This window comes from Saccopteryx bilineata, chromosome 3 (assembly GCF_036850765.1).
Source record: "Saccopteryx bilineata isolate mSacBil1 chromosome 3, mSacBil1_pri_phased_curated, whole genome shotgun sequence".
Classification (NCBI taxonomy): domain Eukaryota; kingdom Metazoa; phylum Chordata; class Mammalia; order Chiroptera; family Emballonuridae; genus Saccopteryx; species Saccopteryx bilineata.
In genome coordinates, this window is record NC_089492.1 from 150,124,004 (window position 1) to 150,139,056 (window position 15,053).

General features: G+C 46.8%; 1 protein-coding gene across 1 annotated transcript in view; it reads right to left on the reverse strand.

Moving 5' to 3' along the window:
* Positions 1-1,494: 1,494 nt before the first annotated feature.
* MAL (mal, T cell differentiation protein) overlaps positions 1,495-15,053 on the reverse strand; it is a 28,564-nt gene continuing 15,005 nt past the window's right edge. The window contains exons 2-4 of the mRNA XM_066267737.1: positions 8,423-8,590; positions 7,222-7,347; positions 1,495-3,327 (exon numbers count right to left, since the gene is read on the reverse strand). Of these exons, the coding sequence (XP_066123834.1) occupies positions 3,253-3,327; positions 7,222-7,347; positions 8,423-8,590 (369 nt within the window). The 3' untranslated portion in view covers positions 1,495-3,252. The remainder of the gene's footprint in view (positions 3,328-7,221; positions 7,348-8,422; positions 8,591-15,053) is intronic.

Sequence of the window (15,053 nt, forward strand, 5' to 3'; positions counted from 1 at the left end):
CAGAACCTGGACCCAACACACGGCCTCCTACCAACCCTTTAGGTTGTCAGAGCTGTCCCCCTGAAGGCCCTTGCCCATGGGCATCGGGTACACTACAAGGTCTCATCTTACTGTCACTTCCAAAGGATCAGGAGGACACTGGGGACAGGTATGGGCCCTGGAGGGAGGCAAGTAAGCACAGGCTCCAGGGACAGAAGGAACAGGCCCTGATCACAGCTACTATTTTCAGTTCTCACCAGCTGAGTGAATCTGTTTCCTCACCTGTAAGCAATTTCAGTGGTCATCTCATCTCCTGTGGCCTCTGGGAGGATGACAGGACGCTCCAAGTATGACAACTGCATATGCAGGAAGTACCTGGCCCAAGGCAAGAGCTCCAAAGATGGCGGCAGGATGGTTACACAGTGCAGATGTGTGTCCTTGGGCAGTTGTGTGTAGGTGTTAGCGCTACCTGTCCTTCACCAAGTCAGGGCCACCCAGCAGGCTATGTATAAGGAATGCCCACCCACCCTTGGGATGACACCAACATATGCCCTAGAGCAGGGGTACGGCCCGCGGGCCACATGCGGCCCCCTGAGGTCATTTATCCGGCCCCCACCGCACTTCCGGAAGGCGCACCTCTTTCATTGGTGGTCAGTGAGAGGAGCATAGTTCCCATTGAAATACTGGTCAGTTTGTTGATTTAAATTTACTTGTTTTTTATTTTAAATGTTATATTTGTTCCCGTTTTGTTTTTTTACTTTAAAATAAGATATGTGCAGTGTGCATAGGGATTTGTTCATAGTTTTTTTTTTATAGTCCGGCCCTCCAACGGTCTGAGGGACAGTGAACTGGCCCCCTGTGTAAAAAGTTTGGGGACCCCTGCCCTAGAGGAAGGTCTCCTGCCCAAGACCCAGAAGCAGAGAGGGGAGGCATGGTGGCCACAGGAAGCTTTGGGGGACAGACACTATCCCACACCATGAAAGCCAATGGTCCCAGCATACAGTAGGTACTGAGTCAATGCTTATTCTTTGCTGAGACCTGCCCATTTGCCAGTATTTGGACCTGCAAACAGTTCCAAAACAGCTGGGTAAAAAGGAGCTGAGCACTGAGATGCTTGGAGCAGAGGGGAGAGAAGTGGTCTGAGGAGAAGAAAATCAGAGCTCAGGAGATGGCATTTGTGAGGCTGTCCATCCTGTTAACATCTGATGCAAACTGGATGCAAATCAAAGGCCAAATGAACCAGCAAATTGTAAAACTGCCTCAGCATGGGAGGAAGGAGAAAGCCAGGTGGGAGACCCCTCCCTCTAAGCCTTGGGCTAGTTAAGCTCCTACAGTTGGACCCATTTGCAATTGAGAAAGAGAAAATAGAGAAAGATCATATCAAAGTTTCCTTAAAGGATTAAAAATTGAAACCTTGAGAAATTGGACTAAGCCTTCTGCTTCTCCTCTTTGATGGGAGTCAAAACAAAAGGCCTGTTACAATCTTGGTGCTGCCTCACTGGCAATTTTATTTAAAAAAAAATGAGACCTCCCTCTGTCATCTGATTGCAAATATTGTTAAACACGTGACAAACTACCTCTCATTTCTTAATTTGTCATTTAATTTTTCAGAGTAAAGACCCAATCAACCCTTTGCTCTTAATTTACTATGAAGATTTTATTTATATTTTGTGGTAAGTAGACTCACTAAAAGTGCTCGTTTTCTGGTACCCTGGGATAAGACAGCCTGAAGACACCACTGAGACCCAATTCAGTCATGGGGGCCCCAAGCTGGAAGGGAAGTAAACTGTCTGCTAGTGAAACCTCCATGTAAGGCTCCAATCTTTGCCCTACTTGACCGCTAGCAAGGGGTAACTCAGCCTCTGCCTGTGCACTGTGTGTTGACAGCCGTTATGATACGTGTTTGAGGCACCTGTCCCAGTGTTCTGAGTTTGAAACATCTCTAATTTCTTTGGTCAATGAGACAAGGGAGCATTTGACAATGAGAGCTGAGCTTTCAGGAGTCCAGACTGAGCGCCCTCCTTCCTAGCTGTCCCTTCCTTTCAACCCACAGACACTTCATACTCACATGTGGCACTCACCACGTGGCATACCTTCCTCTGTAGTCTGGTCCCTCTTCTCTCCTATGAAATGGCCCAAGGAAATTCTAAAAGCAGTTTGTACACATCCCTAATTGGAGCAGAACTCAGAGCACACTGCCTAGAACATTTCTCATCAGCCACACAGGGAACAAGAAGAGGCTTTTGCACCTTGTTTTCTTTGGCTTAAAGACTTTCTAGTTGAGCCCTGGCTGGGGTGCTCAGTGGACAGTGCACCGAGGTCATAGTTCTATCCCCAGTCAGGGCACATACAGGAAGCAATCAATGCATACACAACTAAGTGGAACAACCACATGGAATGGTGAATTGTTGCTTCTCTCTCTCTCTCTCTCCCTCCCCCCTTCCTTCCTCTTTCTTCCTCTCAAATCAATGGAAAGAAAAAACAACTTTCTAATTGAGCACAGACCCCTTTGTCCTGTAGGAAAAAGAATGAGGACCCTCAGGCTGGTACTTAGGGAGTTTCCAAGGAAGCTGCAGACACATGGGTAGCTGGGGAAGGTGGGATGCCCAGCACCATGCTCTCTGAGATGACAGTGCAGTGGACATGCACACACAGCTGTCAGCTGAACTGCCACTGATGCTGCCACTAGAGAGTCACTTTGAGCCAAGGACTCCTCAAAAAGAAAGCTGACTTGATGGCATTCCTGACACTGGGGAGTTAAAAACAAAATGCAAACGACACCCCACAAAAGGATTGAGCATAAGGCACTTCGAGGAATGTCTCAAAGGTTTATCATCCTCCACCATGAACATCTGTGAACATTGGTTGGTCAAGTTTTACTCCCCGTGACAGTCTCCATGAAGGCTGAGAACCAGGCCAGGGGATGGTTGTTCAGAGAGCCCGTGATCCATCCAGAGGTCTGCAGGGGGTCTTTGTTTCATGGTCTCTCAGATCACAGCCCCAACTTCCTACCCCCCACCGTGCCCCCTCAAAAAACCATAATAACCCAAGAAAGACAGTCATCATTGGAGGTTAAAGGTAGCTGGCCCCCATCCCTGACATGAAGGTCTATGGGACAGTAAATATAACACCCACAAGAAACAGAGCGTTGCTTTTTGTTTTGTTTTGTTTTTTCCACCATGGAGAGCATGCCTGCATTCTAAAAAGTTATGCTAGAAGGCTGGCCGATCAGTGAACACCGTCTCAGGGTTTAGCTCAAGTTCTTCCTCTGCTTTATGAAGACTTCCATCGGATTAAAGAAAACACGGCGTGGACCACATACAGCAGAGTGGCTACGTATGAAAACACCTGAAACCAAGATAAATGACCATTAATGGGCATGCATGGAACAGGGCAAGGCATGGGCTGGCTGCACCGGGCTGGCTGCTCACACAGTGCTGGTTCAGGATGACAGACCTCCCGTGTGTGGCCAGCTTCCCACCACTCATGTGACACCCCTTCTTCCTAAGCTCAGATGTGGCCCCAGACTGCTTTTGGCACAGAGCTCCAGCTAACCAGACAATCCACTGGATGTGGTGGGCAAGGTCAACTATATAACTTCTCACATGGTCAGGTGGGTGCCTGCCACTCAACTGGAAAGGGGGACTTCAGAAGCAGAAGTGTATTAACCATTCTCCATGGAAAACTGCCCCCCCCCCCCGCTGCCACACCAGTCAGACTAGAGTCTACCAGCTGTGAGCCTAGCAGCCTCTGCTAAGAGAATATGCACATGTGGACATGTGGGTTTGCAGGCCCCAGTCAAGGTCTCGATGCCGCCTGCATATCCTCAGACCTTATCAGAGTTTTATTCTACAATTCAATGTCACAGGCCTGGGTAAGGGGGCGAGGCTCCCAGGCAGTGAGGGGCAGGGACATGGAGGAGGGATTTTGAGCTTTTGTGCAAAAGGAAGGAGCTTACTGAGGGATCTGCTGGGAAGATGCGGTTAGCAGCTTTGGCTCTGAGAATGAAGGCCTCAGAAATGTGGCAATTGGTCACTTGGTGGTTGTCACACTCCTGACTATGTTCATTGAGTACCATTTACTCCTACCACCCTACTCAGGTGGCTGGTCTCCCTAAAGCTGCCTGCCCTCGAGTCAACTATTCTGCACCTGGTTTTGTGACCTTGAGCTCAGGATCAAGAGTTTCCAGGCCAGCCACAGCATTTAGGGTGGCCACGCTTCTGTGACTTTGGGAAATGCCGATAAACAGTGGCGGCACCGTGCTGCTCTGCCCCTGCTCCACACATGGGCGAGCCCTTCAGCCTCGTTGGCCAGAGGCGATGAGTAAGCCGAGTAACTTAATAACAAATGAAAGAGAACTCATCCGGGGACTCTAAGCACTCTGTCTGGAAAGAGCAGTCATACACGTGTGAGCAGCCCCCTATAACACCTCCCCATTAGCAGGGAGAAGTTCACGGCCTGGGCAATTCCACAGCATGAGAACCCTCGGCAGAAGCACCTCAGAAGTTCCCATGGGAACAGGAAACAGAGACATATTTTCCAAGTGAGGCCAAGAAATGACACACTGGGGACACTGAGAGCCAGGGACATGAAGTGACATTCTTAAGCTTTCAGAAACCCCTTTCCCTAAACAGCCGCCGCCAGTGCCCACCACAGATCCAGAAGCCTCCAGTTTCTGAAGAAATTTCCGCTGTCCTCAGTCAACTCCACCAATGCCTGGATCCCAAAGGCCAAAGGTATGGGAGAAGGCCATGAGTTGCCTCCCACACCCCCAGACTAGCCACCTCCTGACCATCTGAAGGGCAGGTTCTGCTGGTCAGGATCTGGGGCTAAATCCCGATTAATCCTGACTCTTTCTGCATGGCACTAAGGCCACAGACACGCCCAGTAGGAGGTGTGACTTTACACAGAACCGGGCTCATAGTTCTGTGATGGTTTCAGCCCAGCCCATCTGCATGCAGGGGACACTTTCATCTAAATTGTGGTGCTGCTGACGGCCTGAGCACGCTCATGGTTCTCCAGCTTAACTAACACAGATGTGGGGGCATGAGCAATTGCAGAATAGACAAACAGATGCATTGTGGTCCTTTATAGAATCCTATGCGGCAAGAAGAATGAACATTGTATATCTCACCCCCATGCAGGATAGCCTCACAGCTGAGAGGAAGAAGCCTGACAGAAGAGAAGACACAAAGCACAACTCCACTTACAGGGAGCTCTAAGGCAGATGGGGCTGAGCCGGACAGCTAGATGTGGGAGTGGGGGTTATCCTTGGTGTGGGTGTGCAGTGATGGCGGCAGGACAAGGAAGGGACCTCAGGAGTTATTTATTCTATCTATTTCATGATCAGGACACTGGTGACACAGAGGAGTTCACTTCATGAAAATCATTGAGCTGTATGTACACTTGCATCCTGATCACTTCTCTGGATGTATGCAGTAGCATCGCAATAAAAAGTGAAAGAGAAAAGTCAGAACATAGTAGAGCTCAGTGGTTCTCAACTAGAGACCCATCTGGCAAGCAGGCATGAATTCACACTGACTGGATTGCTTCATCAAGTGCAGACCCACTAATAGAATTCCTTCTACCTTTCATGAGTGTTGTTCACAGTAATTTTATGAAAATGATTGTCAAATGCCTTGCTGATGTCTGTTGGAAGAGAAGCCTTTGGGGTTGGGATAGGGGAGGTGGAGGCTCTCTAGGTCATTTGAAGGATAACCAGCCTCCCTTGGAAAATGAGCCAATAAGGGAGCCACTCCATACTGTGGAACACTGAGGGTACCAGGGACCACGAGGTGGCTATGTTTGTGGAATTGGGGAGAAAGCTGGAAGCTTCCCCAGGGTGGGGGATGGGCCCATAGGGCCCAATAGACAAAACTGTGAGGAACTTTCTCCAAACACTTGGCTCTTCGAAAGGGCACTCTCACCGAACCCCTTCCCAGAGCCCAACACCATCCAATCCCTGTGGGTTTCCCTCAGCCTCTACTTCACCCTTTCCAAAAAGGGGGGCAGCAGAGTTTTGGTACCCGGAGCTGGCTATTATTATATTTGCATAAGTCATAGGTCAACCTTTAGAAATCTAAGGAGTGCTAGTTCTGAAATTTTTTCTTATTTTTTAAACACAGTTAAGAAACACCTTGACATTGTAAGTTAGTGCTACAGTACAAGCCCACGCACCCGTGACTCTATGAAAAGCTTTGTGTAACAATCTGTTGTCAAACTCCCTGTCATTCTGATCCTTTTAAAAAGAAAACCCAGGTCCTGATTTGCAGTCCACCAACGGGTCCTGCTCCGCCACTGGAGAGCATCCTTTTTAGAGCTCAGAGACCTGTCATACATGGCCAGTACCCCTAATTATTCTGCTGACTGGCTGAATGAGGTACAAGGCCCTGTCCCTCCCACTGCTCAGTGGGAGGCCTCAGAAGAAGAGGTTCACTACCTCTGGGTTCATCAAAAGACCTGGACAGTAAGTACATCATATTTTACAGATAAGCAAGCCAAGGCTGGGAATACAAGGGACCCACCTGCACAAGGAATCAGTGGAGTTGTAACTCCGGTCCCTTCTCCTCCCACAGGTCCTCAACAGTCAGGCAGTAGATAGTATCATGAAGGCCGCTAAGCAGCAAATACCCACACCTGGGGGTTCTGGACGAGGGTCTGGCGAGGCACTGGTCACTTGGTTTTCCACTCTGGCCTCAGTGCTTCCCAGCCCTGACTGAGCCCTGATGGCAGGTCGACTGCTCAGTGACAGCCAGGAAGCCCAAGTGAGTGACAGAGTACCTGGCCTGGATATCAAGCCCACCGATTCTTGTAATCTCGGAGCAAGTCACCCAACACTCTTGGTGCCCTGGCTCTCTATCTGTGAGATGGTGGAACAACAGTGCTTGTCTCGGGGCTGCTGGGAGGGTTAAATGAGATTGTTCACCGAGAGTTCTGACAGTGCCGGGCACTGAGCGGTCTCGTTTCCGCACACACCTTCCTCTGCAAAGCCCCCCAGGCACAGACCCCTGGGCCAGCCCAGGTCCAGGGAGCGCAACACTGACTGATGGCTAGGGGAGTCTTGAACAGGTCACTTCCGTTCTCTGGGGCTTTACTTCTTCAGAAACAAGGGGAAGGTTTACTTCATTCAAACGTTAGTGGACTATTGTTATAAACTATCAACAGAAAGGACCAGGGCAGCCTGTGGCTCAGCCCCTGTCAGTGGACAGTGGGGCTGTGAACATGGAGGGTGGATGGACTCACCACGGCGGAGATGTTTTCGTGGTACTGCTTGTAGGTGTAGCCGTAGCGCATGTTGATGGTGGCCAAAGCTTCCAGGACAGAGGCACTGAGGTAAAACAGGGCGGCGGTGCAGTGGTAGGCTGCGTCCTACAGGCCAGAAAGGGCGTCAGAAGGATGGAGGCCAGACGCAGACACGAGAGCAGCTGTGGTCCGGCAGGGCCTGGCCGGCCCCACCCCACCTGGCAGGGCTTTGGTCCCTTCAGCTCCCCTTATCCTTCCATCACCACCCCACCGGGCCTCTCCTCATAGCCTGCCTGATCAGCACTTCTCACTGGTTGGGGGTCAGAGGAAGGACCTCAGTGAGGAAGGGACGCTGCTTTTCCTTGCGGCTGGGATCAAGAAAGGGGGAAGAGCAGCTTGGGATGTAATAGGTAGAAACTGGTTCTGGACCTGAGAAGGATCACACATGGTCACAGTCCCAGTCAGGATGTGACCTTGGTGGCCAGTACAGGGGAAGAGAGTCCCAGGCCATTTCCATTACTGTTTTGTTTTGTTCTGTTGTTCTGTTTGGGGGAGGAGGAATCAGATATGCTTAAAAGCAAAGGAGTTTTGAGAAGCTGCAATTTGGAAATGATTTCAAAGCCTCAGAAGGAGGCTTTTTGAAAGAGAGAGGCCCAGCCAAATTCACAACCACAGCAGGTGTCCCATGTGTGAGTTTTACCCACTTCATGGGCCTTGAGGCAGAATTTATGCAGACAGAAACCACAGGTCATCCCTGGCCCCAGCCCCCCAAGTTACTCTCTGGCAGCCTTGCTTCAGAAGGTGTAAGGGGGAGCTGAGCAGCAAGCACAGCCTCACACTGAGCAGCCAAGGCCGACACCTAGGACAAGATGGAAATCAGCCCTCCTGGAGGACAGAGATGCCACTCTGGGCACCTGGCAGGTGCAGGCAGCATGGGTGGGGGTTTGGGCTGCCAGTTATCCATGAAGAAGGCAATCGTGCAAGAGGGAGCAGAGCAGGTCTCTGACTTCTCTGACCTCCTGGCCGCAGGGAGCCCTGGATGCTTGGACAGCTCAGGGCTGAAAGCCCGGCCAGCTGCTCCTTGGAGCACAGGTGGGAGCCGTCTATGGAACAACCTCACCCAGCACAGGAAAAGCCAACCTCCTGAGGAAAAGGGTCCAACACGACCCACCCCCTCAGACATCACAAGCTGGGGACTCACCAAGGTGACCCAGGAAGCCTCCCCACCATGGGCGCCAATTATATACAGGACAAGCAGGGTAGTGGTGGCCACGAAGCAGAACACGGACACGAACATCACCCATCCCTGGACCAATGGCATGGCCACCAGCGATGAGGCAATCAGGATCCACACCAGGCCCCCGAAGACCTGCAGAGGAGGAGCACAGTGGGAGGGGTAAGCACAGGGTGGAAAGGGCCAGACCCAGAGGTCACACCGGGCAGAAAACAGGCAGCAAACAGTGGCGGACATTTTTCTCACCAGAAATGACCCCGACCCCCTCACGCTGCAGCTGGATCTCCCATTCTAGTCTGTCACACCTCCTGTGGGCTTGCCTTTTTCATTTTTTATAATGCAATTAATACTTTTAATTTAACAAATGCTTATATCACATTTATATACCTATACTAGGCACTGCCCTAAACTCTTAAAAAATACTATCTCAGTTAATCCTCACAACAACCCTATGAGCAAGGTACGGACCCATTTGTCCTGTGGGGAAACTGATGTACACGGAGGTTAGGTGTTTCATCATCCCAGGAAAAGGCTTATGTTAAGGTGTCCAACTTTTTTATAATGAAAAGGAGGACAAAAATAAATTGAAGAAAACAATTTTGTAAATAAAAGAAACATTTTATTCATTGCAACAATAATACACTATAATATGATAAATGCATGATAAAAACATTTGTAATATTTTATATTATAATTATGCTTACATGCCTATTAATTTTAATAATTGTAAGAAAACTATTATCTAAATGAGTACTTTTCCATTAAATGAATATTTTTTGAAATGTATCATCTTGTAACAATATATTGGAAATATCTGAACAAGAAATATCCTTCATATTGAATCTTACAGCAAGTGCTGCAGCTAGAGTATCAACATTCAATCTTGATTTCTCACTTGTCCAAAAATCATTAGCAATTGAAAGAATTCTTTCAACTGCTGCATTAGTTCCAGGGCAGTACAATGTAAATTGAACAAGAATAAATAAATTTTCACATGGAGTATGTTCATTTTTGAAATGGCTGAATATTTCCACCCATCTTTTATCAATTTGACATGCTCATTTTCCCATTGTATTAATTTTTCAGAATTTAAATATACATTCAGTCTTCTAATTTCTTCAAAGAGACAACTGTCATCTATTTTGAGGTCTGGAATTTCTTTAGATAAAAACTCAAGACAAGATTCAACATCTGTCCAATATACTTGCTATGAAGTCAAAATACACGATTGAAAACTGTTATTTCTCGTGATGTTTGTTTCAGACTATTCTTCAATATATTGAAAACATGTCTGGTAAATATTCTGCACTTCTTTGATAAACTTTTCTGTTATGCCCGGATTTGATTCCTCTATGTCTAACAATTTTCTTTTTATAATTAAAGGAAGAAAAAATTCTTCAAAACTAGATTTATATTGAAGGATAAAGTCATTCAAAATAAGACAAACTTCTGTAGCTGAAATGTGTTCACCTTCAATCTTTTGAATCATTTTGTGAAAAATAGATGCTTAATTATGTACAAAATACATTAATATCTCAGATATTTCATTATTGAAAGAGGATTCCAAGATTTTAGGATATTTGTCTAAACTTAAAAAATATAAACAACCTGACCAGGTGGTGGTGCAGTAGATAGTCAGGCTGGGATGTGGAGGACCCAGGTTCGAGACCTTGAGGTTGCCAGCTTGAGTGTGGGCTCATCTGGTTTGAGCATAGCTCACCAACTTGGACCTAAGGTCGCTAGCTTGAGCAAGGGGTTACTCGATCTGCTGAAGGCCCGCGGTCAAGGCACATATGAGAAAGCAAACAATGAACAACTAAGGTGTCACAACGAAAAACTGATGATTGATGCTTCTCATCTCTCTCTGCTCCTGTCTGCCTGTCCCTATCTGTCCCTCTCTCTGACTCTCTCTCTGTCTCTGTAAAATATATATATACACACACACACACACACACACACATACATACACACACACACACACAGAGGCTCAAATAATTGTAGAACACGCTCTATAGCAGGTGTTAGAGCAAGCCATCTAACTTTTGAATATCCTGAAAGTTTTTTGTATTCAACCTTTGCTTCTTCACAAATTGTTTTAAAGTAGCAACATGAACGGTAAAACGACTAATGTGCAAATAAATTGTAGTTATTATTACTTTTACATCAATTGGCATGGCACATGATGCTGTGTTGATTGCATTTGATAAAATATGTGCATTACAACCTATTCCTAGTATTTTCTTTTGGAGTAACTCTTGCAATTTTACATATACATTATTTTGCGTCTTTGCTCACCAAAATTTATATTTGTATTATCAGCCATTAGTTCAACAACTTTGGATTTCAAATTGTTTTCATTTATTACTCTGTATAGGTGGTTTGACAAAATTTTGGAAGTTTCTCCCTCAATGAATTCTAAATTTAAAATTTTACTTGAATGCCCTTGGTAACATTAAAATGTCTTACTATTATTAGATACAATTTAATTTCATTATGATTTGATGCATCAGATAAAATCATTACAAATGTTGCAGTTTCCAAGTCCTCTGTAAGTATTTTGTCACAGTAATTTTTAAATACTGATTTCAAAATAGCCTCACATTTTGTCCTGGCACATGAAAATTTTGTATTGTGAAACTCTTTCAATAATTTAGTTGTACAATTCATACTGCAGAAACTTTGATTGTGAATTATGGTATGAAAAGCAAATGTTCCCTCCATTGCAGCCAAATGGTTTTCATCTTCAGAATAATTTGAAGTTTTAAAAAAACTTGTTACTTTACAATTGGAAGCTGATGCATCTAATGATTGCTTATGTTTGTTGGTGGTCAAGTGTTTCGTTATCGCTGCTCTGCCCCAACTGCAATACAAAATTCTTCACTCAAATATTGCAGAAAACAATGGTATCTTTCTTTGATATGAGGAATGGAAATTCCTTTTTCAATTTATCATTGAAATGGCATTTTCTCTGTTTTGATTTTTCCATCCCTTAAATAAAATTTAAAATTAAAAATAAAATATAGAGCTACACAAACAATGCAAGCACATTAGGAACTGAAAACGATACATTATGGTAGGCAAATTTTCCAGAAGCTAAATTAACAAAGCTAAATATCAAACAAAACCACTAATTTGGAGTGATATTCGGGTGTATTTATCATTTTCTAATTAGAAAACATGTTTTATGCAACTATTTAATCAAAATGCATTATTAATAGATATGGTTTGAGGTTAGATTTCCACTTTAAAACTTGAATTTCAGGAAAATACTTGTAAATAAAATTATTCATATTTGGAAATTATTAAATAGATAATGAATTAATAAAATGTGAATTGTGCTTACCTGTCTATGATTAAATATTCACTGAGAAAGAAATAATCGTGAGTCTACAATGTTGTATGTGCCGTGTCGTGTTTCAGTAAGAAGTGCACAAAGCCATTCGCGCACTTGGTATATTGCACGCTCTCTCAAGGCCTCTCATGCGGAGCACATGCGTCTCACTATCGTGTCTCACCGCACTGTACTGATCTTTGACAAGTCTGGTCATGTCAAATACAAATACGTCACATCACACGCAATGGATTGACTCTGCATCGATCGAATACGGACATTTACAGATTAGTCTTCCAATATCAAAAAGGAGGACGTATAGGAGTGCGTTTTTCGAGGGAGGACAGAACTTATAAAAGAAGGACTGTCCTCTCTAAAGGAGGATGATTGGTCACCTTATGTCATTCAACTAGATTATCATTAGAAGGGTGTTTTTATTCTGAGGTTATAGCCTCCTTAGTATTTTGATATTTCTTTCTTTTATTAAATGGTAGTGATCAGAAAAATAATTAGCTACAATATGTCATTAGCATTTTGTTTTTTGAAATTTGATTCCTGACATTCCCAAGTCTAGGAGGTGCTCTGACAACTGGAGTCCACGCTTGAGTGGAGAGGGCCCAGGTCAACCCAGTCTCCCCAGGTGGCCCAGGACAGATGTGAAAGAGAAGTTTCCCATTGTTACCTAGGAGACACCCCCATTGATGTCCACAGGGTCAGTGAGCCTAATGGTTTCAACCCCAGCCCTATGTGCCCTGTGGTGTGAACTAAAGTGGTACCTTTGCCCACCTGCTGGCTAAGTGAGCCCACTGTCTTCACAGGTGTTCTCAGCCACTTAGCTGAGAAGCATCAGGAGACAATCACATTGGGAAGGAAAAGTCAGTGCAGTGAAGACTCTGGACTTACCAAACCAGGCTGGGCCTGGACTTGGCTGGTTAATTCAGTTGGTTAGAGTGTTGTCCCAAAACGCCAAGGTTGAAGGTTCAATTCCCAGTCAGGACACATACGGGAATAAACCATATCGGGACCATGCTCTAACCAACTGAGCTACACAGCTAGAGCCAAAAACAGTTTTAATGAGATGTAATTCACATGCCATAAAATTCACCCATGTAAAGCATACAATTTTGTGGTTCATAGTAAATTCACAGAGCTATGCAAACAACATCCCCAGTCCATTTCAGAACATTTTCATCACCTCAGAATAAGCCCTGTGCCTTTTAGCTATCTCTCCCTTGAGCCCTCCCATCCTTATCTGATAATTCCCTGACTTTCTGTCTCTATAGATGTCCTTGTTGTCAACTCCCATGCAAGAGGAACCACATATGTGCACTTTTGTGATTGGCTTTTTCATTTAGCATGTCTCCCAAGGTAAAAAATTCTCTCTCAGGACTTGTACAGCATACCTCTACCATCACAACACATTCATGGCCCATTCTGCCCCCACCATTTAGGGGGTGCCGAGTTAACATGTCTCATCTTTCTGGGGCTTCCAAGCTGGGAAAAGCTGAGGAATCACTTTTTTCCCAGGGAAGTTCTTATAGGACAGATGCCACCAGGCCCCACGTGTCCCAGAAACATATTTTAAGTTACACGTTACGAGAAGGGAATGTCCTCAGCCCAGATGAAGTGATTAAAACCTCAGGGGTTTTGCTCTCAGGAGACATGCAGTAAGCGTGCCCTCTGCCCGCCTGGCCCTGCCCAGGAAGTACCTGAGGGAGAAACGCTGGGTGGCTGCTTCAGGAGGGAGCCACAGAGGGCCACCTGGGAGGGGTGCTGAGGTGGGAACAGAACAGCTCTGGGGACAGGAGGCCGAGCTGCGGAGAGACCCTATTCCTGGCTAGATGTGTGTGAGCAGGGCCCTGGGCACAGACACTGTTTTTGTGAGAGTCCTAGGGCAGGTGTGTGTAGAAGCTATACCAGCCCTTTTTGTACAAACTGATGCTCTCAGTTGCTTAGAGCATCATCCCGGCAGGCCAAGATTATAAGTTCAAATCCCTTGTCAGGGCAGAATTAACTGATTCATGCATAAATAAGTGGAACAACAAATTAGTGTTTCTCTCTCGCTTGCTTCCTCTCTCTCTAAAGTCAATAAATGAAAAAGTAAAAACAAAAATAAATTTTAAAGCTGTCACAGCAGCTTGCCAGGGCACTTGTGAGGTCCCACAGCAGCAGAGCCATGGAGCATCTGCTCGTGAGCTCTGAGGGACGCCACTGCATCAATGGTGCAGGCTGTATGTAGCAAGAGGTTCAGCTTCCTGGTATACAAATGATCATTTGCTGCTGCCCCTCCCCCCCACACACATTGCCATGGGTGCAAACTGGCTGAAACTGTGGAGAAGCTTCTGGCACCGTGCATAGCACCACCCAACAACTGGGGTGAGACATGCTCCCCCAGGAGGCTGACAGCCTAGCGGAGACAGAGGTCACCAGTTACACTGCAGGATGATAACCAGCCACGAGCGAGCTGGGGCAGGAGCTCAACCAAAGGGAGAAGTGGACTTGGTTGGCTGACTGGGCCAAAGGGTCAAGAAATAGCTTTCGGGGCAGGGGGGAGGACAGAGGACACACCAGCCCAGAGGATGCTGAAGCAGCAGCGAGGGCCTCGCGAGGCAGGGAAGCTGTGCACAAAGCGAGGGGCAAGGAGTGGTAGGACACAGAGCTTGAGGGAGGGTGAGCCTCGAGACAACTGACCGGGCCAGGCCCTCACAGTACTGACCCGGGATTCTGTGTGAATCATAGGACTAGGCCAGGGCCTGCCCTACTCCACCCACTAACAGGGCAAACAGAGAACAAGAGCTGCACCCACACCCAGCAGATAAGGCATCCTGGGCAGGGAGCAGTCACTCTGTCCAAGCCCAGGACCACACTGGCCAAATATTTGTCAAGAGCAAGGGGTAGGTGAGGGTTCAAGCATTTCCCTTCATAAAGAACACTCTAGGCCCTGCCTGGTTGGCTCAGTGGTAGAGCATCAGCCTGGCGTGCAGGAGTCCTGGGTTCAATTCCCGGCCAGGGCACACAGGAGAAGCGCCCATCTGCTTCCCCACCCCTCCCCCTCTCCTTCCTCTCTGTCTCTCTCTTCCCCTCCTGCAGCCAAGGCTCCACTGGAGCAAAAAGTTGGCCTGGGCACTGAGGATGGCTCCATGGCCTCCGCCTCAGGCGCTAGAATGGCTCTGGTTGCAACAGAGTGATGCCCCGGATGGGCAGAGCATCACCCCCTGGTGGACGTGTCAGGTGGATCCCGGTCGGGCACGTGCGGGAGTCTGACTG